Genomic DNA, 27,545 nt, shown 5'->3' on the forward strand with positions numbered 1-27,545 from the left:
GTATCCTACCCTGTATGCTCCTTGTCATCCAGGGGGCTCTTGATTTGGCAGTGCCACCCTTTTTCTTTCTGAACCCTCACAATCTCTCCCTTGAATGGCTCCCATTGCTCTGAGGCTGATTTACCTTCAAATAGCTGTTTCCAGTCCATGTTTGCTAAACCACTTCTCAGCCTAGTAAAATTGGCCTTTCCCTAGTTGAGAACTTTTACTCCTGTTCTATCTTTGTCCTTTTCCATAACTATGCTAAATCTGACTGAATTATGATCACTACCAGCAAAATGCTCTCCCGCTGATACTCCTTCCACCTGCCCAGCTTAATTCCCTAAAACTAAGTCCAGAACTGCCCCCTCTTGATGGGTTTGCTACGTACTGGCTAAAACAGTTCTCCCGAATGCAATTTAAGAATTCTGCACCCTCAATACCTTTTACACTGTTGTTTTTTCACCGAACATCGCTGTAACCATTTGTCAGGTTATTGATTTTTCTTTTTTAGCTCCTTAATGATGTATATTTGCACTGTATTTAATTTCAAATATACAGTTCTTTAAAAAGCAACTATATTTAAATAAATTGAAAAAGGCGCCTAAGATCCTAGAGCCTGACTGAAAGCTTCACACATGAACTGTGAGACAAAGCACTGTGAATAATTATCAAGTGTACTTGCACATTACCCCCAAGGAGCTTTCAAAGTGACACGTCGGAGTTAAGACCTTGGTAACAGTCTGTTTGTTATATTGAGTAATTAATGAATAACTCAATTGCACAATTAAGTGGTTGACATTGGGAAATTTATTTGGTTCTGCGCTGACATTTTGACTCCTTATCTTGGTGCATTAAGCCTAAACAAAAAAAAAATCAGAATGAGACATTGAAGTGTGCCTCACAGCAGTTTATCTACTATTCAGTTTTTTTTAAAAAGCTTCTTTTGAATCTGTGCTTAAATGATCGGAACGCAATCTGATTTTTAAAAATTGTATTGGTAAAAATCAATCACACGATGGGCTGTGAAGCATAAGATTTGGTAAAATGGAAGCCTTCCCTTAAAAGCAAGTCTGACACGAGCAAGTTCAATTAAAGATCGAATAGTGTGTGTGTGGATATTTGCCCATTGATTTCTATGGCACTGTTTAGACTTCTTTTTACTGCAGCCCTCTGAGCTGAAGCAATCCTGCATCCTTTTAACCCGTGCGCTGACTGTATAATTAATCTCTTTAATAATTGTGCAATATTTTTAAAGTTTACTGCACTGTACGTGATCAAAAGTTATTCTCCCTAAAAACACAGTGTTCTGTGTACAAAGTTCTGGATAAATGCTCGCAGAGGAAATGGAAATTTTTTGCTGAGTAACTCCAGTTAAAGGAATAAAACTTATGGGTCTTACTGGCACACAATTGTAAATGTTGTAAAGGAAGTTACCTGTACTTTGAAGTCTCTCAGTCCTCCACTCTCACCCAGGGCCCCATTTTAAATTCCCCCACCTGGTGGAAATGGGAGAGGGGAGGGGGCCAGTTATAATGAGGGCAACCATTTACTCCCTCCGATCCCATTTCTATCCCGCCATATGCCAATGTTAACCTACTCTTTTGAGTGGGCGAATGGGACACCCACAGCAAGTCTGCAGAGTCCTGTTTAAATATGCGGATCGGGGCCTAATTATGTCATAGGGACCTGATCTACAATTTTAATTGGAGGCCTGAGCATGGAGGGGTGGGGGGGGAGCAGTGACCTGTCGGGAGCGGGATCGTAGGCCCAGGCAGGTAAGTAATTAAAATTAATTTTAGGTTTCCCTGTGAGCCAGAAGGAGCAGGAGTTCTCCTTGAGACCTTACAAGGAGGCCTTGGGCCTCCCTTGCCCCTTCCCCCTCCCCCCATTGCATCCAGACCCCACCCAATCACTTAGCTGGGTCGCCAGCTGCGAACCTCCTACCACCGAATTCCCGCTCCCGCCCAACGGCCAGGGAGTGAATCTGGCAGGTCAGCGAGCAGATTTATGGTAAATGGGGCCCGGCCATTAAGGTCGTCCAGGTCTCTACATCCTCGGGTTCTCCACCCGACTTGCATCGTACCCAATCCACCCCACCCCCCCGCCCCTTTAAAATCGGGGCCGTGGAAATTCTCCAAGAGGAAGATCTTAAAGTTCCACCTCTGTGATTGACTGGAAGGAGTGCCCCTTTGACCCATTGCATCTTCAGTGAATTCTATTTCCTGATGACAATATTACAGGAAATGGGCTTCTTGGTCACACTACAGGGACAATTCTAACTAGAACACCTCTGACTGCCCATTTTTGAAAGGATAAAACATGTGCTTACAAGAGGGCTGCCAGACACCAGTCGCTGTACAGGTCCCTTTTAGGGTGGTTTAATGTGTAACTGAGGTGTGGCAGTTTCACATGAAGACCGTTAAGAGGTTTTTAATTTAATTTAAAGATTCCTGTTTCTCTTAAGAAGAAACAACGGCACAAGAAGGCTACGCCGTTTGGTTATCCGTGTTTTCTTATTTCAGTTCATCTTATCACAGTAGGAGGAGTTATTTCTTTATCAAGTGATGTTTGTTGCTAGCGATTATTTATATTGTAATGTCACGGTGTCATCTTGGTCCGACAGGTTCTGCAGAGCCTTGGCCACACTTTCGTTGACGTAGAAATTTGAAAAATCTGAGTTCAAAGCCTTTTCCCTCCTTTTCTTTGCGTTGTTAGCGATGTACATGTGGTATGGGTCTTGGGTGTGTTCTTGTCTCCTTGACCTCACAGTGCTGGCCAGCATAGAAATAATAATGAAAGTGAAGATGCCAAACATTACCAGGATGTACAAATAAGCAAATTCAAAATCTTCTTCCTGGAGGGTTTTATTCAAGGCTGCTGCCTGCTTTTGTTGAGCCAAATAGTCTTTGTAAAACAGGATGAAAAACTTTTCAAATAGGAGGGTTATGTTCGACATTTCTGAGCTGCTTGTATCAGCAGCTGCCATTGCATCAGTCCTAATGGAAAAGAAATTTAGAAGGAATTCTGATTAGTATTTCAGTGCCTTCCTCTTTTTTTCCCTCCTCCTTCCCACCACAATATTTTCCTCTAGCAAGGACAATGGAAACACAGATCCTACGCTCAACCTTGCCTTGTGACCCCAGTGACGCCCTGCAGTCAGCTGACTTGCTGCACGCAGAAGCATAGATGGAATGTCTGGAGATTTTTTCCATACCGTGGAAAATACCACCCAGGTAGTTAGCAGCAAACCGTATTATACATATAATCAGGAGGGCCCTAATAGATATACAAATCTATAACTCTATGGCAGGAGGGTCGGTAATCAGTGGACACAGATTTAAGACAATTGGCAAAAGAACCCAGGGGGGAGGTGAGGAGAAATTGTTTTCACACAGCGAGTTATTGTGCTCTGGAATGCACTGCTTGAACGGGTGGTGGAAGCAGATTCAATAGTAACTTTCAAAAGGGAATTGGATATATACATAAAAAGGAAAAATTTGCCGGGCTATGGGGAGAGAACAGGGGAGTGAGGCTAATTGGATAGTTCTTTCAAAGAGCCGGCACAGGCATGATGGGCTGAATGGCCTCCATCTGTGCTGTATTATTCTGTGATAACTAAGTGCAAGCACTGAACACAATCCCAAATACAGTACACTGTTGCCTTTCAGACAGGACTAGGCAGCATTGTTGTGCTGTGGACCAAAATATTGATACCAATGTGTTTTGAGGGGAGAGGGTTATCATTGTTTTACCCCTGATACCTTCTTCGCCCCTCTCCCCCAACCCACTTTTCTCTTTGTTCCCGAAGGCGGTGATTCACACTGGAGTACAGTTGCCAAGAGTTCCAGCACCCCTGCTGATATTCCATCTAAGTACTGTAGTTATAATAGGCTATTTGATTGTCGAGAGCATCACAGATGAAGCTAATTTTGTATTCACCTGACATCCACACACAAACACTTTCCATCAAAGGGGTCAATGGATAATGAGGTGAGTTTTATGTGACTCCATGCCTCGTGCAGACCCTCGTTTGGTGGGAGGATGGATCAGAGAATCAGGCGCAGAGGTCAACAAACTGATTCATGCCAATCCCTGATTTTTACAGTGATCAAAATTACGGAGTGAATATTGGCACCACTGTGTCAGCCGATGAGATGGAGGCGGGGGTGGGACTTGTGGTTTTAATTTATAGAGTCTCCGAGCTCATGACCGAAAGTACAGTAAACAGAGTCTCCCAAGTATTGCAGGATTATTTCTCCAGCAAAGTGCAGTGAGTGGAGGATAGTTACATAATACAAGCTATGTGTGTAAAATCAATCCTAGTTACTTACGATGTGGAGATGCCGGTGATGGACTGGGGTTGACAATTGTAAACAATTTTACAACACCAAGTTATAGTCCAGCAATTTTATTTTAAATTCACAAGCTTTCGGAGGCTACCCCCTTCGTTCACCTGAGGAAGGGGGTAGCCTCCGAAAGCTTGTGAATTTAAAATAAAATTGCTGGACTATAACTTGGTGTTGTAAAATTGTTTACTAGTTACTTACAGCAGAGATTGATGGGGGAATTACCCAATCATCTCCATTTTGGCCAGGACTTGTGCTGTCACTATGTGCAGCCTTAAAATTAATTAGTGCCACGCAAAATTTACTTGAAATGATCAGGAGTGGGAACCCTGGTTAATTTATCTCCTCCCTATCCCAGGAACACTGAGGCCAATTGTAGTCTCCTCGGCACAGCCCTGATTGAGATCCAACAACTCATTATAGGTGAGGGGCCTTTCTAGTCTGTATGACTCAGTACCACACCACAAAGGACACTTACTCATGGAGCCACTGAGAAAGGCCATCACTTAATTTTTTTTTTAAGCTGTTGTCTCTGTCCCCATGCTGCCCTCCTACTGTTTCAGGGAGAGTGTTTTGAGCACTAAACCAAGGCTGCCATCATAAAGGTCTCTTCAGTGATTTTTTTCCTCCCTCCCTTCAAGAATGGACTTGAATGTGAGGGGGGCTTGATCAAGAAGGTTGCAGATGATAAAAAAATTGGCCGTGTGGGTGATAGTGAGGAGGAAAGCTGTAGACTGCAGAAAGTTATCAATGGACTGGTCAGGTGGGCAGAAAAGTGGCAAATTGAATTCAATCCAGAGAAGTGTGAGGTAATGCATTTGGGGAGGGCAAACAAGGCAAGGGAGTACACAATAAATGGGAGGATACTGAGAGGTGTAGAGGAACAAAGGGACCTTGGAGTACATGTCCACAGATCCCTGAAGGTAGCAGGACAGTTGATACGGGATACTTTCCTTTATTAGCCGATGCATAGAATATAAGAGCAGGGAGGTTATGCTAGAACTGTATAAAACATTGGTTAGGCCACAGCTTGAGTACTGCATACAGTTCTGGTCACCACATTACAGGAAAGACGTGATTGCACTAGAAAGGGTACAGAGGAGATTTACGAGGATGTTGCCAGGACTGGTGAATTTTAGCTATGAGAATAAATTGGATAGGCTGGGGTTGTTTTCTTTGGAACAAAGGAGGCTGAGGGGAAATTTAATTGAGGTATTTAAAATTATGACAGGACTAGATAGAGTGGATAGGGAGGACCTATTTCCCTTAGCAGAGGGGTCAGTGGCCAGGGGGCATAGATTTAAAGTAATTGGTAGAAGGATTAGACAGGAACTGAGGAGAATTTTTTTCACCCAGAGGGTGTTGGGGGTCTGGAACTCACTGCCTGAAAGAGTGATAGAGGCAGAAACCCTCAATTCATTTAAAAAGTACTCGAATGTGCACTTGAAGTGCCGTAACCTACAGGGCTACAGACCAAGTGCTGGAAAGTGGGATTAAGGTCGATCGCTCTTTTTCGGCTGGCACAGACACGATGGGCTGAATGGCCTCCTTCTGTGCCGTAACTTTCTATGATTCTATGAATTCACCTATACAGAGCAACAAATTGAAATAACAATTGAGACTGGGATCTGAACACTATCTGAATGAGATAGGGGGGTGGGGGGAGAGGGATTTTGTGCTCATCAAGATGAAGGATGTTATTGTTGGAAACTAGAACACTTTTTCCATTCTTATTATACACAAGCAAAAAAAAAGATAAAATGCATGTAAGGCAATGTGTGGGAAATAAACCGGAGGAATTAAAAGCAATTATGTCACAGGAAATATAGATTTAATGGTATCAACAGAAACTTGGCTGCAATCTGGATGGGAGTGGAAAATAAACATAATCAGAATATAATATTAGAATGGGTAAGGAAGGAGGAGGAGTGGCAATATTGGTGAAGGAGGATGTACATGCTGTGGTGAGGAATGATGTTCTCAAAAAAAGAGGTTCAGGCAGATGCAATATAAATAGAGATCAAAGATTTGTAAAAAAGGGATTGTTACATTAGTGGGGTTGTGTTACAGGCCCTTCTAATTGTGCGAGGGAAATGGAAGAGGAAATCTGTAGATCGATCAGATCTAAACTAACTGAGGACCCAGACAGATTGCAACCATGTTAATGAGGCAAGAGGGGCATCCCCAGGCCTCCCTTCTCATTTTCCTCTTCAATCCTCAGTGGGGCACCCAGTAGAAGTGGGTCTTTAGGTCCTGCACCCAGCTCCTCTCCAATCAGAGGTTCAGAGAAGGTCGGGCAGCAAAGACAAAGCTGCTGTTTTTTGCTGTTCTTAATGCAGGCAGCCATTCCCGCTGTTGCAGGAAGACTTTCCTCCCCCATTTCCAGGTACTAGGCTCTGCCGGGGGCAGGCCTGTGCCAGGGGAGCATCTTGCCCATGTAAATAACCTGAACCCAGAAATAAAAGCGGCTTCGGGTCATTGCAGGGGTAGCGCCCTTTGGTTGTGCTCTGCTTGCTTGGGAACCAGGCACACATGGCACAGGAAAGCTGGCCCCATTTCAAGGAAAAGTGGATGGAATCTCTTGTGCATCACTGTAAGCCAATGGCCTAAATTATAAATAGATGGAATAGCAGAATTTGATCCCTAAACTACTGTTTAAAAATCCAGGAATCCAGTATAATAAAAACAGAATTTGATATATTCTATCACTGTAAATTGGTGGCCCTGCTCATAGTCCACATCAGCAGCTTCAAGGTGTTTTTCCTTCATTGGTCTATGCCATGGAATCTCATGAGCCACATATTCCATTAAAATCAAGGTGACAGACTTAGCTCAGTGGCAGGACTCTTGCCTCTGAATCACAAAGGTTCTGGTTTCAAACCCCACTCCAGAGACTTGAGCACCTAATCTAGGATGACACTTCATGTGCAGTGCTGAGGGAGTGCTGCATTGTTGGAGGTGTTAGATTTCGGAAGAGATGTTAAAATGAGGCTCCATCTGCTCTCTCATGTAGATTTAAAAGATCCCCTGGCACTATTTGAAGAACAGTAGAGGAGACCTTCTAGTGTCCTGGCAAATATTTACTCCTCAACCAACATCACTGAGAAAAGATTGTCTGGTCGATTAACTCTATGCTGTTTGTGGGATCTTGCTGTACACAAATTGGCTGCCACTTCTCCCTGCATTACACTGGCTGTGAAGTGCTTTGGGACGTCCTTAAGTCATGAAAGGCGCTATATAAATGCAAGTTCTCCCATTAACAAGTATAACAAATCTAGATTTTCTGATTTAGGATTTATCCATGAACGAAACAGTAGCACTAAGAACAGTGCATAGAATTCAAAGAGGACGATCCAGCCAGTAGGAAATATAAACATAAATAGAACTCATTTCTCTGGGCTTTACGGTCTGCATTGCCAGGGTTGGAGAGCAAGATATGGCCCACAGTCAGTAGTTTGAACACCCCTGATCTAAATGTTTCAAAAGCCCTCAACAGCTCTATTATTTGAATCAAAGTACAAGGATTTTTCCAAATAATAAAGTAATAAAACTGTATGGCAGCCAGCAGTTATATAGTCACAGTATAATATGGTACAATATCCTGTTTACTCAGCATTTTGGTAATAGCATGAGAACAGTCAGGTTACAAGTATTGAGGCTCTCTCATTTCTTATTTTAATAGCTAAATTCAGAAAGCAATTCTCTTTAGAGAGTAAATAATAACCGTACAATTAACACTGACTGTAAATATAATGAAAGGTATTATAGACAATGGACACACCTGGCTTCTTACGTACAAAATCTCTTTTGATCTTGAGGCTAACCAAGAAAAGATATTCTTTCATTGCGGAAGCAGGTGTTTAAATATAAAGATTGTATACTCACTGGGGTTCAAGCTCTTTTTTTTGTAAAATTACCATGAAGACCTGGAAGCACTAAAATCTGAAGCAATAGCAAATTCACTGCGCAGTGTAGCATACAAGTGTCCCACCAAGTAACCTTGGCTGAGTCGGAACGATAACTAAACAGATCAAAAATTGCTTACTGCATTATAAATAGTTCTTAATTACAATATCTAATCTGCTACCGACTGGATAATCAAATATTATGCACATTCTAATGAGTAAATGCACCACCTGGTGTGCTGCTGAGCTATGCAGGTCAAAGAGGTCCCAGGCTTGGCCCCCTGCCCTGTGCTCGGGTAGCTGGTCTCAGCAGTGCTGGCAGTAGTGGGACTACAGCTGGCCTCAGTACTGCGCGACTAAGGAGGGGCAAAACCTCAGCCGCCATTCCCTGTTCTGATTGCTATCCAGGTGGAATGCGGAGGTGTGGGGTCAAAATGTTTCCATTCTAACTCCACACAAAATATCCCTATCACTGGAGAGCACCAAAAAAAGACGTTTTTAGAAGAACAAAACAGACCAAACACTTGTGTGGACAGAATAATTAAGAATGGAATTTGTTACCCTGTGCTTGTCTCATTTGTGAGGCTATTGAGCCATTTGCAGCACAGAAGGAGGCAACTGGCCCATCGATGTCCCTGCCAACTCTTTGCTAGAGCAATCCAAAACTAATCCCACTGCCCCATGCTCTCCCCCTGGGCCTATAGAACCACAGAAGTTTTGCAGCACAGAAGGTGGCCCAAATTACAAAATAATTTTCAAACATAGTTTGTATTTCTGACATTACCTTCACCCAGAGTCTCCATTGAAGAACAACATAAACATAAAAGGCAAGCTCCACGAGTATGTTGACAGAATGAGGGAGCCAGATTTAGCACTGTAAAGGTCAGGAGCTCATGGACACGGTTCTCCCAGAATCTGACCTAAACAAGTGGTAGTATGAAAGCAGCTTATCAGGGTTACGCCATCATGGAATCTCGGTTGCGTTGTCCAGTGGTTTGGATTTATTTCTCAATTAAATGATCATTACTGCTAGCCCCCAAGACCTCAACTAGCAGAACATGACAGTTTGAGGCACAAGCCTCCTCACCGTCACCATAGCACCGTCAACATTGAAGAAATGTGATCGAGAGTAACACTGAACTGGAAACCCGTTTCATTTTACAGGATTGTGTTCATTTTTCACATAAAGACAGATCACATTGTTAAACCAACAGGAGTAATTACTGTTCTTAACAAGTGGCAGCGGGCAGGTCTAGCATCATCAAGACCACTGCAACGATCACCTTTAATGGGAGATGCCCTCCGTAGAGAGGATTGGTTTATGCCAGCTTTCCCTTCCACTGCAGAGTGCTCTTTGTATGAAGTGTTCCACCTAGTGGCCCAGTTAAGAGCTAGCAACAAGTTGAGACTAGAGTTCAAACTGAGGCTCCATGGCTTGGGCACCATGGTTTCAGAGTTTATTTAATTTAATTTAAAACGTAAATTGGGTGACAATTTTGCCAAGCACCTCCATTCCGTCCACTTGTGATGTTGGATAAAGCAGTCGGCCATTCTGCAGTTTCCTGAAAGTGAGCTAGATAAACCAACCCTTATGGAAATTATCCATTTTTCCAGGAGGTGAATAAAAATGTGATTAAACCATTCCCACCTTGCAATAAAGCAAAACCCCCCACTGCAAACTGAAATATTGGTGGGACAACTGGTATAGTAACAAGAAAGAAAGTTGCCTCAAAATACCTTGTTACAATTACAGTGAATTGAGAGAAAGCCTGTCAAATCAAATACAAGGAAAGCAGCTTTATTCTAGGTTGTAAAATAAAAGGTACACCATGTCTACTTATCCTTGTAGTGGAACTAGATTAAATATTATGCGATAGAAATTGGTATGGATTGCGCCATTTTTTCAGGCGTAAAACAGGTGCAAAGCATACCAATTTAGCAGCGGGACTGCCTGCGCTCAATCTGTGCTGGTTCCTTCTGCTAAATTCACGGGGTCCTTTTTTTAGGCAACCTGTGTGATCAGCAGGGCCCCGCCCCTCCCACCGTAGTCCGTACCAATCCCCCCCCCCACCGGGACTGACCTGAGGGCCGCTGCCGGCGAGGCAGGCAGCCCGACATTGATCTCTTCGCTCAAGCAAATTGCTGATGAGGCCCAAGAAACAGTTTCCATCGATCCTCGGGCCTCTCGGTTCACGTGAGTTTGTCAGACCAAAGTCTGCCCCTATCTGTCCGCTATAGAGTAATCTATGGACTACGGTGAAATCATTTAAATGTAAGGAAAAGTTAATCTGTACAAGTGAAAGCCTCTGTTCCACATCAAATAGGATGTCTATCACCTGGTCATGGGCCAAGATATCTTGTATTTTCAGCATTCAAATGTGTTGAGTAAATTGGTCACTCAATATGTCCCACTAGATTGCTTCATGATATCATTGGATTCCATTTGGGAAAAGAAAGTATCTATATGGGATGACTTTTATGTTCTACACAAACAAATTATTCAGCTGTAAACTGGCAGCCAGGAAAAATGTCAATTGGTTATTTGCACACTTGACTTCTTATTTCAAAATAGGCACAGTACGCTTCTCAGGATGACGTACTATCATAACGCTTCAATCCCAGTTTCCTGAGTCCATGCCACAGGATTGCTAGGAATGAATGAAAGGTTTGGCTTTTAAACACCTTTTTAAGGGAAAGTAATTAGGTCATTATCCCTTCAAATATATTCAACAACTTGCAATGTTTAGGCTATTGTGAAAACAATCTCATGATAAAGTTTTACAAAAACAGATTTAGGAGGGGAATAAAACATTAACCTAGAATAACTGTTGGCAATATGAGTGTACAAACATTTACTGAGTTAATATGAAATTCTTCTCTCTGCTATTTTAAGGAGGTGTTAAATCATGTAAAATAACTAGGTTAACGCCAGTGTTAAAATAGTGGACAGAAGAATGTCATACAAACATGTTAAGCATCGCCTGCAAATATCGCCAAGAGTAATTTCAAGGCTGGTGTATGTCTAAATTTGTCATCTCTTTTTACTGCCTGTGCCGATGTGATCACAATTTATTTTCCAGTCGAAATGTTTGCTACATTCACCAGTGCCACAAGATGGTGCCATAATACCATATATCTAAACACAGGCAAACAGAACACCAAGAACGTTAAGAATTCTGAAGCCAGGATTTGTGTTACAGGGGAAAAAACAGCAGGCATTCTTCCATGGCCACCTGGATTGTGGTTCACTATTGGAACCTCTGAACAGGTCATAAATTTTAAATACCTGGAAGAATGTGTTTTTGTAGCAAAATAAGTTTTAACGAATCTGACAAGTACTGCAAATTAAGATATGCATGGCTCTCTAATTCTATCCAGTATTCCATAATGGAATGTGAAAGTAATGTCATATTCAGTGTGCCACTTAAGAACAGATGGGACAAGAAAATGCCAATGAACGCACTGAGCAAACATTATCTGACACATTGGGCATGATTTTGACCCTAAGCCAGGAAGGGGGCAGGGAGTCAAATTGCGGACAGGAGACCCGGAAGTACGGGTTTCCCGGATGTCCTTATGATTTTGACGTAAGGACGTCTTTTGTTTTTTTTTTGTCGGTTTGCCGTCCGACTGACCAGCCTGAGTGACAGGCTGGCCTCAGTCAGATGGGAAAGCAGCCAGGGAGAGGACGTCTTCAGGTAAGTCTTTGTTTGTATGGATGGGGGGAGGGGGGCCTGGGTGGGCATGGGGCACAGGGGCATGGGTTGGCACAAGGGCATGGGTTGGCATGGTCGTTTGGAGGTGGGGGGAGTCTGTCACGGGGGGCGTCAGGATCGGGGGTCAACGGGGAGGTCCACGATCTTTGGTGGGGGGGAGATCAGGAGGGTGTCCGTGATCGTTGGGTGGGTGGTCGGAGATTGGGGGAGGGGTCCATGATCGTTGGGGGAGTCGCTGCAGGTAGGCTTGTTGGGCCTGGCGTGGCGTAAAAGAGAAGGCCCTGGAATCCCGGCCCCCAGGGGTTGAAGTTGGAAACTCTGGAAAAATGGAAGCCCGCAGCTTCCTTGAAAGGTTTTAATCAACAACCCACCTCCTGGGAGCGGATTGATCGCCTGCCCCTCGTCCCACCCCAGTGAAAACTGGTTGGGGGGGGCAGGTCCGAAATGGTTGTGATTTTGAATGCCCCCCTGCCGCCAACCCATCCGTCTTTCCCTTTTAAAATTGTGCCCATTATGTAGATTTTGCACGGTCATAGAGTCTCCTTAACTTAATTTAAAAAAAGAAAGACTTGCATTTATATAGCACCTTTCACAACCTTGGGACAGATTAAACTTAAATGTAGGTATAAAAAAAACACCAATTATTTTGAAAAAGGAGTACACTGTGATAGCTTGAACAAAATCTTAATTCCTGCCAGGTCAACAAACATATCTTATGACGCAAATTGAATAGTTTTGAATAATAAAAGTCAATGGATCATGAAACAAGTGGGAAACAAATGAATACAGATTTCACATCACAAGACCATGACATAAATGAAGCCTTTAAGCACTGCAACAGTTTCCTTTTACAGAAAATAAGACATTATTACAATTTATTAGTTTATTTCTGAAATACTCTGAACAACATTATGAAATAAGAAATGCTTTTAGGTTCTGTGCATTGGCTTGATTCTGCTTTACAATATCGGCATGATTATACACCGAGAATCACATTTAAACTGTCTGCAGGAAAACCTTTGAAAGTTAGAAAAATATTTTAATGTTCAAGAGGGTTCCGGGTTTCAGCCATGAAACTGTTTGCATAAGCCAGACTACAAATGTAAGACCCTTCAATTCTGCTGACAAACTTACAGTATAGTTTTATTTGAGCAGCAGCTGGCTCAAACTCTGCCCCTTCCTCTTTACATTTGAAGTTTGTATTTTATTGGAATGATGATTATAAAAACAATCTAACATTGCTTTCTCGGTGCTAAACTGTATTTCTCGCACTGTTGTATAAAGCTACTGAAACTTGACTCCCAATTTTTTGATGTCATATATTTTACGTTATGATGATATGGAACACTTGTTATGTGGCATGTGCTTCATTATGGCTTGTAAAGCACTTAGCTCCTGGGCCTGTACTGTAACAGGGGATAAGTATTTAAAAACAATGCTAATGTGATAACAAATGTTAAGGTGCAAGCACAGTACAAAATCACCAAGATGGCCAAACAAATTGAATTTGGCCACAATCCAGAATCAATTCCTTCAGAGTTATTTTAAAAGGGAAGATCGCTGAACCCATCGAGAATCCCAAACCATCCCTTACAAATATTTGGAATGAGGCATGTGTTCCCCTTTAAAGGCTGTAACAATATCCATTCACTTATTTCTGAAACATTTTAAAGAACATTATGAAGCAATAAATACTTTATGGGTTCTGTGCATTGACTTAATTCTGTTTTACAATATCACTACTATTAGAAATATTTGTGAAAATCAAAATTATCTGCAGGAAAACCTGTACTATAGTTTCTGGCTCAGTTGTTCAGATCTGGGTACAAGTTCAATGGGATTGGATTAGGTGAAGTCATTTCGACCTGAAAATGCAAACCAAGGATAATTGTTCATCCTGAACAAACAGGATAAATGTATTTTATTTTCACATTACGATACATGCTTTGTTATTTATGTTCATGTTCTATCATGCTGTGCATAGAAATTAACTTATATTGATGATGAGGGAACCAGTCAAAAGTTATTCAGAAAGAAAGAATTAACTTGCATTTATATAGTGACTTTCACAACCTCAGGCTGTCCCAAAGTGCTTCACAGCCAATGAAGTACTTTTGAAGTGTTGTCATTGTTGTAGTGTAGGGAGTATACTGTGAGCTCACTTATAAGGACATCTGGGAAAAATCAGAAAATCTACCTCCAGGTCACAGTTTTTCCCCTTATCCTGTAGGTTAGCTTGCCTTGTTGTGACAATATGTTTATTATAAAATCCAGTCTCACACCTTCATGTTGTCATTTATGTACTCAAAATACAGATGAGTGCTTTATAGACTGATATCACTCTGTCCAGGGCAGTTTCTCCAATTTGATTCAAAACCATTTAGCTACATCCATCACTGTTCCAATATACCAACCAGAGCACTATTCTGTGTGGAAGGAGTGGAGGAAGAGAGACATCAGTGAAGTCACTTAGCTGAAGTAATGGAGAAATTTCTGGTGGGACAAGACACTGATGGTTCCAGAGAGAAACACAAAAGCAAAGACCTACTGAGAATCAAGATCTTAGAATTCATAGAATCATACAGCACAGAAGGAAGCCATTCAGCCCATCGTGCCTGTGCCGGCTCTTTGAAAGAGCTGTCCAATTAGTCCCACTCCCCCACTCTTTTTCACCATAGCCCTGCTAATTTTTCCTTTTCAAGTATATATCCAATTCCCTTTTGAAAGTTAATATTGAGTCTCCTTCCACCACCCTTTCAGGCAGTGTATTCCAGATCGTAGCAAATCGCTGCTTTAAAAAAAAGTCTCCTCATCTCCCCTCTGATTCTTTCGCCAAGATCACGTGAGAACCAAGAGGAAACAGAGGAATTGGGGATTGGGAAGGGAAGACTTACAAATAGACTCCCAGAAAATGAGGGTAATTTTATGTCCATTAGCTCTTTCAAGAATAGCTGGAAAAATATTTATTTAAAAATGGAGGAGAAGATACCTGCAACAAGATCATTAACCCATGTATGAAGAACATTTACAATTTTGCTACGAATAGAGAAGGGAGCAAACCTTCTCCCGAGACTGCAGGTTATAGAATAAATTCACCAGTCTTGAACATCCAGCAGGAAGTTCCACTCAAAAGGAATGGAGGTTGGAGAATCAACACAACGGTGTTAGCACCCTATCTCCGACCTACACAACGATCGAGTGTGGCTTCCTGCTAAGAGCACAGGACCAGTGAATTTACTTTTATAAGGATAAGGAGATGATAAAATCTTCCACGGAACACAACGTGTTGTTGGGACAGTGGATGCGGCAGCTGCAGAACGTAACTAGTTGTAGTTTTAAGTATGGATTGTAAGGCTGCAGGAAACTTTCTTAGAATTTTACCATGTTGCAGGTTTATCTGTGATTGGTTGTGATTTCATGATTTTCTGATTCTATTCTATGGTTCCCTCCCTCAGGAGATGAAGTGAGTTTGGGAGAACCCATGGTACAGCAAATTATATATAATGTGATGAGGGAATAGCTCACTGGCTCAAACAGCTTTTACTTGTTCCATATTTTCTTAGGTTCTTAACACTATCCCTTCATTTCAAGAATCTTAGCTCTGAAATTATCTGATATCTATGGTTCCAGGGAGAAAGAGAGAAGCAAACACCTACTGGGAATCAAGATCACAGAATTCATAGAATCATACAATACATAAGAAAGAAATACATTCAGCCCAATGTACCTGTGCCAGCTTCTTGAAAGAGCTATCCAATTAGTCCCACTGATACTAGCAAACAGATACTTAATGCAGTCACCTGAAATTCCTCTCTCCACTATTTTACTGGAGGTAATAACCCATTTATTTTAACACCTCTGCTTAAATAGCAGAGAGGGTTATAAGATGAGCATGTCAAGCATTCATCCTTAAATATCCTGTGGCATCATTTCAAAATATTAGTTAAAACAAGAAAGAAATTGTACCTTTCATATCCTCAGGACATACCAAAGCATTGCACAGCTTATGAATTACTTTTGAAGTGTGAACAAACAACATATCAAAAGTTTATGGGCAGTGGGTCATCAGCAGAATTGGTTGGACAGCAGGAAAATTAAACCACTGAACACGACTGACAAAAACAAATAAGCAATCTTAGCAAACCTACTGTAAATAACACGATGCAAATGTGGCAGCCTATTTGTGCATAGGAAAATGCTCAACAAAGTACATTGTTGAACAGAGTAAAGGGACCTTTATTCCACATCTGTCACATCTTTATCTGAAAACATATTACACTGCCATTGCAAACAAATGGGAAAGTGTTTCATTTCACTAGTTTACCAAGAGGAGCAGAAAAAAAGCACTAAAAAAAAACATAAATTTTGAAGCTGGCAACTTCTTCCAATTGAGATTCTTCTTAAAATAAAAATCAAACTAATGTCATAAATACGGGGGTATGATTTACACAAAGCTGTGATTTAGAATCCTAAAAGTACCAAAAATAAAAAAAAACTCACAAACTCTGGAAATTTGAAATGAAAATGGGAAATACTGGAAACAGACAACACAGCGAAGGTTTATGGGTTGTGGCTCTTCATCAAAACTCACTGGTCGGACAGGAAAAGTAAACCACTGTACAAGACTGACAAAAAATAAAAATAGCAATCCTAACGTAAATAGCATGATGTGGAATCTGTGCAGCTTTGTTTTTTATATTCCTTACACTATACAGTTGTTGCAAATTCTTTAAAGAAAAGCACTCAAGAAATAAAAAGGGAGCACAGATTGTAATCTCCCAAAAGAATATCTCAAGCCAGACCATTCCACCTCTAATAAAGGTTCCGATCCAATGCTTCAACCTACATTTCTCTGTCAATCCCACCTGACAAAGGGTCCCATCAAATATGTTAACCTACCTTTCTCTATCAGACTCACCCGATAAAGGGACCACCCAATGCATTAATCTGTCTTCATCATATCCATTCAATAGTGGGTCCCTTCTGATTCATTAACCTACCTTTCCCTTTTAGACACATCTACTATGATTTCCAGCACTTTACGTTCTTGTTTATATTAAGCTGTATAAGCCTAATTAAAACCATACTCACTGGATGCTGCTTCTATCAAGATCCCAACTCTCATAAAAATATCTCGGGCCAGATTTTGCTGTAGCAGAGCACCTAACAGCATCTGACATTAGTTAGAGTTGCCCCTGCACCGTTCAGCTCAAAATCTTTTTGCCCACAAAGTTGCTGAAAGTGCGAGCTGGTAACGGCGCAGCGAGGGGTAATGGGGCATCTGGGACCTGAGTGAACAGGGCAAGCAACAGGGTATCTCCTTAACCAATTTAAGGATTGGGAAATAAACACAGCAAGGACTGAGAAGGTGGGTGAATTAATGTCAAATCAGGTACAGAAAGAGAAATAAAGAGAAGGAAAGATTGGATTAAAAGAGAGAGAAAAAAAGAGACAGAAAGGAAATGTAAGGAAAAACATTTAAAATTTGACATTTTTAAAATCTCCCCGAAAATATTCAAAACCTGAAGGAATGAGACTCCACACTTGTAATGGTTAATTTTCAGTGCCAGAGAGGTTGATTGGCAGTAATTAGCTATTACCTCATTGTTAAAAGCGTACTTACGCTACTAATTACTACCCCTAAATATCTGCGGCGGGTTTAGTTCGTATCTACTGCTCAAATACAGCAACTTCACACCATTCAATGCCTGTCAATGGTGAGGCAGACAGAGAGAAGCCGTTATCGCAAAGCTAACGGTGGAGCAGCGCAACTTGGACAGCAACTTTTGGACATTCGTGTTTAACCGCGCATCTGTTCCTCGCCTGAAGTTGCTGTACCATTTAAGCATAAATAAGCCATTAGCCTCACCGTTGTTTTGACAGCAAATTCTGGTCCATAAACTTTTTTAAACTGAACACTTTTCCATATTTTAGAAACTCCCTTTGTTACCATTATCCAATGACTGTACATTTTAATTCTGTGTTTTAAGGAACTGTGGGAGCTAAATTGGGCCGTGTAGCGCCCGTTGCATCGGCGCTGTGCGGCCTCTCGAACATCCAAGATGGCGTTTTGGCTGCGCACTTACATTTCCTGCGTGACGTGCGCTGGATGCCATCTTGGTATAGGTAGTAGTGCATGCGCAAATACCGAACGCAGGAAGCATGTAAAGTAAGGAGAAAATGGATACAATCAGTCTGGAATGCTGATTTAAAGTGTTAGACGCCATTTTGGCACTTAACACTCAACTCAACGCAAAGTCTTAACCATCTGAACGTGTCTTAGAGTGCCTGGGGGATCTCCACCAGCGCTATTTAAAGGGACCATGCAGGATTTACAGGTTAGTGGCTGGGTTATTGCTTCTGGCTGCCGAGACGTTTGTAACTGTTTTTGGAGGTCTCCTATAATTGAATACTAGGACGCGGGGACATAGCCTAACATTTAGAGCCAGGACATGCAGGAGTGAAGTTAGCAAATGCTTCTACACACAAAGGGTGGGAGAAGTTTGGAATGCTCTTCTGCAAATGGCAGATGATGCTAGCTCACTTGTGAATGTTAAATCTGAGATTGATAGGTTTCTGTGAACCAAGGGTATTAAGGGATATGGGGCTAAGGCGGGTATATGGAGTTAGGTCACAGGTCCACCATGATCTCATTGAATAGCGGAACAGGCTTGAGGAGCTAAATGCCACTGCCGCTTGCTGCCTCCTTACGTGCCACCTTCTCCTGCAAGGAAGCGGGACGTGTGTTTAGGTGATGTGCCTGTCATGGTTGAATAGTTGCCAGTGTGTGTGGCCTGTGAGTTGCGGGTGGGCGGCTTGAAACAGTGGTAATGTGTAAGGGTGAGAGGAAGCATCTGATTGGAAGATTTGAGTACTGATAGAAAGAGTTTGTTGGTATGTGGGTGTTGTGGGGGGGGGTGTACAGTGGATGCGGCTAGTGGTGTAGATGGTAACAGACACCAGTTGACAGTTGACCTCGCTCAACTTGACCACTCGTGTCAAAGCATTGAACTTCTTCCTGCACTGCATCCATGCTCATGGTGCTGTGCGCCTGGCATTGACTTCGTCCCCCGCTGCCTCCCACTGACTTTTGAGCATATGTCTGGAGGACCTCTTGCCCCCCTCTTCCCCACCCCCCACTGTGGATATGGGATGCCCCTCCTTCTGTCCACCTCTTGCACCAAGGTCTCTAGTGCATCAGCAGAGAACCTTGGTGCACGCACTCTCGCAGGTCTGGTACCAACTCAGATCGGCAGATTGGTGAGGTCTGGTGTGCAGATCGGAGGATGTGGGATTTAGTAGTGCGTAACCTTTATTCAATGTTTTAACATAACTCATCAGTGTGTAAACATAGGGATGGGACCTGCATCTGTGTTTTACATGTGTGATGTCTGATCTCCGTTCAGACTTGGTGCAGGCAGCAGACCATTATTTTTAGCAAATAACAGGTACTGGCTGCCTTTAAGAGATTTTAAGAGACATCCTCCCTTTAAGAGATTGGGGCTCCTCTGCTGGTGGAAAGTGCTAATTGCATTGAATCCCCATATCAACGCTGATTTTAACGTTACTTGAAGGTAAGTCCTCAGGCCTCACAAAAGTCTCATCCTGCCTGTGCAGGGGCCATAATAGGCCTTATCGAATTTTCCCCGCTGTGTTCCATGGCCTACCTATTCACAACTTCATTAAATCTATTTTTTTCTAATGGGGTTCAATTGCAACCTAGATTCCATCCTGTATAAAAAAAAAACTCTTTGTATTGACTAAATAATACAGCAACTTTAGTAAACACGCAATACTAATGTAATGTTTGAGCACCAGGAGACAGTTTTTTGGGTGAGTTTTTTTTTTCCCTCCAATTTCCTCCCCTCTTCTTTTAAAGGTGCCATTGCATGCTGAGGTATGGTTCTATAGGTGCCAGGAACTCCCTCGGTATCTAGCCCAAGTGGTCATTCTTCTTCCCCTCTGAGCCTTGGCAATGAGCATCAACAAGCTATTCATCAGTGTAGGGATCAGAGCCTGGCCTGTTCCTGTCCTCATCCACAGCCCACACACATGCACTTTCAAGCAGTAGTACATGAACAGCGATCAGAGGTGGAAACCCTGGCTGATTTCCGTTCTCATGCCTGGGGCATGAAGGCCATAGCAACGCCACGAAGGCCACCCGAGTTGAGATCAGCTAATTCGACACAGACTGCACTTGGATGAGTTGTGGTATCAAAAGGTTGGATGGGTTCATTGAAAGCATTCTTAAAACTTTTTTTTGCTTTCAGGCTCAGCGTGATGCGACATACAGTACAGTAACCCTTTTATTCGAAGGAAGACGCCTCTGATGGTGCGGAGAGAGGGTTTTACAAAATCACCCTGTAATTTGGATCAACAATTAGGAAAATGTTCTTTTTTAATAATGTTGAATTAGAAGAGTATTTTGCTCAGGAAAGTAGGATGTAATTATATAGGGCTTCACTGTATGTGTTTGGGTAATTAGAAGAATGTTGCAGTGAATGCTTAAAGAAAGACCCATTTCAACCCTGTCTTAATGGCCGCGGCATTTAAAAGAACAAGCTGTGACAACTGGATTTAATAGGGTTTGATTTTACTCTTGGGCTTCGAAGTGGCGGGCACCTGACAGTGTGTTATTAGCTTGCACCCGAATGCATGCTGAGACTCCGTATGTTTCAGGTCAACCCAATAGCATTTGTGCCTTTGTTACCTCTAGACTTGACTATTCCAATGCTCTCCTGGCTGGCCTCTCATCTTGCATGCTGCATAAACTTGAGCATCAAGTCCCGTTCACCTATTACCCCTGTGCTCGCTGACCCACAATGGTTCCTGGTCCAGCAACGCCTCAATTTAAAAATTCTTATCTTTATTTTCAAATCCCTCCATGACCTCGCCCCTCCCTATCTCTGTAACCTCCTCCAGCCCTACAACCCTCCGAGATCTCTGAGCTCCTCCAATTCTGGCCTCTTGCGCATCCCTGATTTTCATCGCTCCACCATTGGTGGCAGTGCCTTCAGCTGCCTAGGCCCTAAGCTCTGGAATTCCCTCCCTAAACCTCTCTACCTCTCTCTCCTCCTTTAAGGCGCCCCTTAAAACCTATCTCTTTGACCGAGCTTTTGGTCACCTGTCCTAATATCTCCTTATGTGGCTCGGTGTCAAATTTTGTTTGATAACGCACCTTTGAAGCGCCTTGGGACGTTTTACTACGTTAAAGGCGCTATATAAATGCAAGTTGTTGTTGTTGTGACTGAACTCCCAGCGTGCATGGGGGCACCTCTCATTGAGAGTTCGCCCATTATTGGGCAGGGAAATTGTGTCTCACTGTAGCATTTTAAAAAGGGGCCTAAGTGCTTTTGTAGGCAAAGGAGAATGATACATGATTACCATGCAGCCTTGTCCACAATTGGTATTCACTCCAGCAGCACAACGCCCTGATTTACTAATGAGGTAATATTGCAGCAAGCATGCTCTTTCCTGCAGATGCTCACTGGGGTCTGTGGCTGAGCTTGTTGGTCAAGGGTTGGCGATGCATATTAATTGCAATTGCACAGATCAACACACCTGGCTTGCAGTACTGAAAAAGGTTAATGACTTCACCAGGTATGTCAAAGTAGAAGATTCCACCCTAACCTTATTTTAATGCTATGTATTAGGAATGCATGGCATGTACAGTTATCTCCCACCCACAATGTCTTACAGTATTGCTTGCCATGAACTCTCATTATGCAGCAGGGTACACTTCACAGCCACTCTCTAACCCAGTAAACACTCATTTATTGCACTCTCAACTGCTGTTTGCCCTGATAAATCCTTCAATCTCTGTATCTGCATGGCGTACATTCATGCAATCACTCCCACAACAGGCAGCATGCAAATACATGGCTTTCCATGTCAGCCGTGGCTCAGTTGAAAGCATTCTCGCCTCTGAATCAGAAGGGTGTGGGTTCAGGTCCCACTCCGTGGACTTGAGCACAAAATCTAGGCTGACACTCTAGTGCGATACTGAGGGAGTGCTGCACTGTCGGAGGTGCCGTCCTTTGGATGAGATGTTAAACTGAGGCCCCACCTGCCCTCTCAAGTGGACTTAAAAGTTCCCATGGCACTATTTCAAAGAAGAGCAGGGGAGTTTTCCCTGGTGTCCTGGCCAATATTTATTCCTCAACCAACACCTAAAAACAGATTATCAGGTCGTTATTACATTGCTGTTTGTGGGACCTGGCTGTCCGCAAATTCGCTGCCGCGTTTCCTACATTACAACAGTGAATACACTTCAAAAGTATTTCATTGGTTGTAAAGCGTTTTGGGACGTCCTGAGGTCGTGAAAGGCGCTATATGAATGTAAGTCTTTCTGTTTATCCCTGTATACCCTCCGACCAATTTCAATTTGTCAACCTCCTTCTATTCACCTGGCAAGAGAAGACTGTGCATAACAAGCCAGAGAGAACACACGCTCAGGAGCATTCTCCAACCTCCATCTTTATACCCCCAGGGCAGGGAGAACACTGAGGAAATAGCGATAGGGAAATAGAAGGCCTGGTGCCAGGTCATGGTTTGCACTAAAGTTTTCCTGTTATTTCTTCTCATCTTATTTATTTTCTCGCTCACTCACTGGAATCGAGCCAAAATGCTGAAGCAAACTTATGCGTAAAGCGACATCGCAAGTGTTGCCATGACAACGGCAGTGTAACATTTGTTTCTCTTCTCTCTCTCTCTCTCTAGATGAACCACGTGAAGCTGAGTCAATGTCCAGGGAACCAGGGAAAGCCAACACCTCACAACCTGCACTATCCCTCACTCTACCCTTATAAAGCATCAGCTGAGGTACATTCACTCCAGGAAATTTTGAGAGCGAGATTGAAGAGAGTGCACTGGGCGATACACAGAACACGAGTGAGCTACAGCAGTAAGTGAATTCATTGGAGAAGCAGGAATCTGTTGTCTGGAGGGCCAGCTCCTATCTGTCCTCAGCTAATTAGGGTAGGGACCTGGACTTCAGGGTAAGGTTGCCAACCCTCCAGGATTGCCCTGAAGTCTCCAGGAATTAAAGATTAATCTCCTGGACACTGCTGCGAGCAACCTGGGGAAATATCATAGGGGCATTAAAAAAGTAGTGCGTTTTTTTCATTTACTTTGAACGCTTTCTTTTATTAGTTATAAAGATATTGGAGATGGGAGAAAAGGATTTTTGCCTGGGCGGGGCATCATGTGATAAAACCTCTAGGAATATGCCCAACCAGAGTTGGCAACCTTACTTCAGGGGCCTACTTTTAAAAGAACGATGCTTTCTGAGCATCAACAATTACTGCATTCATTGGAGATTGTGCCAAGCAGATGACCAGATGATGGCCAGTGTGGAGGGGTCCACGGCCCACCTGTGTGCTGTGTTGATGCACAAAATTGAAATAATGAAATCCACTATGGAATGTGTGGCTACTCTAAGGACATCTGTGTTCCACTACCTAATCTGGTGCTTCTTCCACATGTTCCTGCAGGGGCAGGAATATATGAGATGTGTTTATGTGTTACAGATTTTCCTGCAGGGACCTCTATGAGCATGAGCCTGAGATGATCCCTCAGAGTTCCTAAGCCAATCTTAGCATCTCTCTTGAATGCTCAGATTCCTGCCATACAAGACTTGGGTTCTGTGTGTAACAGGTTGTCTCCTCCGCCTTGGACAGGATTGGTGATTGCATAGAAGGAACGGCAGGTAAAGGCTTAACAGTCTAATTATTGTTGTGCAGGTCGGTGAGCATGGTGAGATGGTTCCCAGTAGCAGGAGTAGACATGCAATGGGCTTGGACGATGTTGCTCTCTCTCTTGGGAGGACACCCTCCCGCCATGTCCTGCCGGGCCAGGCTATCTCTGCAGCTGTCAAAGTAGCGCAGCCAGCAGCTGGACCATTTCAGGCTCCTGTTTGCAGAGGTTGAGGACCAACTCAATCCCAAGTGCTGGTGACAGACAGACAGCAGCCAGCCACTTCATCTATTCCTGCCATTGGGGGAGCATGTAGAAGAAGCACTAGATTGGGTTGTCAAGAATTAAATGGAAGCACTAGAGTGGCAGGGCGATAAAATTTGTTGGCGGTTCAGTTGCGTTGATCAAGAAATTGGACCTTTGCCTACACCTTGATTAGCGTATTTAAGGGGCCTAATGCCTGTTTTACGCAGATCCCCTGGACACTTAAAAATCGCCGGCTTCCAATTTGGCAGCTGACGCACTTCTGGGAGAGGATCAGGTGTGGGAAACTGACTCCCAAAATTAATTCCCGCACTCTCCTTTTTTGCCCTCAGAACAGGTGCAACGTGAGCCAATTTCTCCCCTATCGTGTCCAGAGAGTGTCCTTGTTGTGATGTCGGAATGCTGCATTAGCACGTGATTGGAATGGTATGTTTGGCAGCTCGACAGCAGGTCAAGACAATGTAGGTCAAGGAGCATATATTAAGGAACAGTGAAAATGCAGTGAGGTCTGTTGGTTTCAATTTTGTGCGTCAACACAATGAATGGCTCTAGCAGCTGACAAAGCTGTCTCATTAGCTGCGTCCTCAGCCTTCTGGACATCACCTCTTGCTGATATTCACTGCCGTCTTCCCTGGGTGGTCCACGTTGATTTCTCGTTGTACTATGAAGTTGTGGAACAAGCAGCAAATGACAATAATGTGTGAGTCTTTAGCTTGGCAGTACTGTAGAGCACACTCTGATCTGTCAAGGCATCTGACTCTTTGCTCAATGATGGCTCATTGATGTGTGTACTTCATCATACTCACGTTTGGTAGAAGTACACTGCTGTCATAGATGTGTCATAAGCCACAGTTTCAGAGGGTAGCGTTGGTCTCCTAAGAGCAAGTTTTCAATTTTTTTTCTGGGTCAAGTAGTGGGCCCACTTGGATTGCCTTAAAATAAAGGCATCAAATTGGCTGCAGGGGAAACTGGCATTCAGCTGCATGCTCCGAAGTACAGATGGTCACAGATGAGTTGCACATTGATGGAGTGGAAGCCCTTGTAGTTAATCAATGCACCACTAGAGTGTGCAGGAGCATGTTGGGCTGCATGTATTCAATCAATGACACCCTGGACTTTGGGAAATCCTGCCACCTGGATAAAACCCAGGGCTCGCTCCTGCTGTTGCAAATTATTCACTGGGAAAGTATTGGAGTTCTTAGCTCTGGGAAACAACATATTGGTCAATTTCTTAATACATCTATGGACTGCAGATTGACTGATAGTTGCAATGTTCTCTGTGGCAGCTTGGAATGAGCCTGAGGCAAAAATACTTCAAGATTGAAGTGATCTTGACAACCGCTGTCAATATAATGCCATCCCTTCCCTGGAATCTGGCTGTAGGTCAGCTTGCAACATACAGGACAATGTTATCGCAGCCTCCATGGTGAATCATAGTTTCTACATACATTGCTCCTAAGACAAGTCCAGGTAAGTCCACCATTGCCTATATATGTAGTTAGGAAGGAAATGGCAGGTGGTACAGACTGCCTATAATGTAACCTGACTTGCCTGGCATCACTCCATTTCCTCCTCTTCCTCCAAATAGCACATAGAAACTTAGGAATCGCTAGATGAAAAAAAGGTTTGCCTTCTACCAACCTGGTAGTCACATGATACAATGATACTGGAGTTATTGACTAATCATATCAATCAATCTCCATCAATTAGTCTACAACAGACCCAGAAATGACATGAGGAAAATCCCCAGTGGTGGAGAAGTCCAAAGTTACCTCTTCCTCCCAAGCATGCCGCACTTACCACAAATAGAGAGGGATTCCTATAGGGAGACCCATTATCCCAAAGAGTATCTTTTACAAAAAAATTAGTGCAACAACAGCCCCAAAAAATGAGCAAAAAAACAAAGATGAGCAAAACATTGTTTTATATTCATTCTGGAGATAGGAACATGAGTAGGCCATTCAGCCCCTCGTGCCTGCTCCACCATTTGATAAGATCATGGCTGATCTGTGATCTAACTCCATACACCTGCCTTTAGCCCATATCCCTTAATACCTTTGGTTGCCAAAGATGTGGGCATTGCCGGCATTTATTTCCCATCCCTAGTTGCCCTGAGAAGGTAGTGGTGGACCTTCTTCTTCAACCACGAAAGCAGCTTGCTAGGCCTCTTCAGAGGGCAGTTAAGAGTCAACCACATTGGTGTGGCATTGGAGTCACATACAGGCCAGGCCGGGTAAGGACGGCAGGTTTGCTTTCCTCAGCAACATCAGACAGCTTCATGGTCACTTTTACTGATACCAGCTTTTTATTTCCAGCTTTTTTGAACTGAATTAAAATTCTCAAACTGCCATGGTGGGATTTGAACTCATGTTCTCTGAAATTATTAGTCCAGGCCTCTGGATTATTAGTTCAGTAACATGACCGCTACACTGCCGTACCCAGTTGGAAAACAAATATAAAACACAGCTGTAACCTGGAGGTTGCCCCTTTAAACATTTTTTATTGAAAAGCATGGCCTAGCAAACATAGACATGCAATTTATTTGGGCAAAATTAAGGCTGTGAATTTCCTTAGGTGTTCTTCCGATTAGCCGCCATAACCTAGGTGGCCGAAGGGAGAATCCCTAAGGAAATTCCCAGGTAAGGAGCTGTGTATTAACAGCATAAAGGACAGAAAATGATGTCACTTCCTCTGTGCTATCATATTAAAATTAAGCACCAACCTATATCTGGTAGCAGCTTCCTGCGTTTTTTGCCGCCAGAAGTTCACACGAGTCACACTGTGGGCAGAGATCAGAGGTTCGGAGTAACCGATCTGCACCCACGTTTCCAATCCATAACGTCCGGATTGCGTGCATTTTGTGCTTGAGCACATAATGTTGGCTGACACTCCAATGCAGTGCTGAGGGAGTGCTGCACTGTCGGTGGTGCCACCTTTTGGATGAGACATTAAACCGAGGTCCTCTGCCCTCTCAGATGAACGTAAAAGATCCCTCGGCACTGTTCTCCATGGTGTCCTGGCCAAATATTTATCCCTCAACCAACATCACTCAAACAGATTATCTGCTCATTATCACATTGCTGTTTGTGGGAGCTTGCTGTGCGCAAATTGACTGCTATGTTTCCAAAATTACAACAGTGACTGCACTTCAAAAGGTACTTCAGTGACCGTTAAGCATTACAGTGATGAAAATCAGCAACAAACATATTTCATAAAATGCAACCGTGCACTTACAGCACCATCAACATTTGAAATGTGTGTAGGACAACTGGAATGTTGCTGACTTTACTAGAAATCCACCCAGGGAAAGTGATGACTTCCTCGAACTAATTGTACTATTTTTCTAAAAAGGAAACAGAATCAAACAAACTTTATCAAGTTGCTGGGAAACTGCTGTTTGTCCCATCGGGGAAATGTCCTCTCAACTGGTCACTGACAAGAGCAGGGAACGTGGAATTAAATGGAGCCTCATTGAATGACATTGCCTCCAAATTGATTAATTTCACTGGAGGGTGGGGGAAAAATTGCTTTAAGGTCTGAAGTGTACATCATTCGAGTCAATTGCACAGTGATTTCAGACAGTGACTAGTTTCAGCACAACACTAAAGTGACTTCTAAGGTCACAGAGCTAAAACGAT

At 43.0% G+C, this 27,545-nt stretch overlaps 1 protein-coding gene and 1 long non-coding RNA gene across 2 annotated transcripts in view; one reads left to right on the forward strand and one right to left on the reverse strand.

Annotated features, from left to right (window-relative positions):
- Window positions 1-771: 771 nt before the first annotated feature.
- Window positions 772-27,545, reverse strand: part of LOC137327001 (potassium voltage-gated channel subfamily E member 2-like) — an 88,912-nt gene continuing 62,138 nt past the window's right edge. The window contains exon 2 of the mRNA XM_067992377.1: window positions 772-2,978. Coding sequence (XP_067848478.1) covers window positions 2,564-2,978 — 415 coding nt within the window. The 3' untranslated portion in view covers window positions 772-2,563. The remainder of the gene's footprint in view (window positions 2,979-27,545) is intronic.
- On the forward strand, window positions 11,857-27,513 carry LOC137327000 (uncharacterized). Its single transcript, XR_010964326.1, has 4 exons — window positions 11,857-11,931; window positions 22,669-22,852; window positions 25,194-25,377; window positions 27,259-27,513. It is a non-coding gene; the product is annotated as an uncharacterized lncRNA (long non-coding RNA).

The sequence above is a fragment of the Heptranchias perlo genome, chromosome 11 (assembly GCF_035084215.1).
Source record: "Heptranchias perlo isolate sHepPer1 chromosome 11, sHepPer1.hap1, whole genome shotgun sequence".
NCBI lineage: Eukaryota > Metazoa > Chordata > Chondrichthyes > Hexanchiformes > Hexanchidae > Heptranchias > Heptranchias perlo.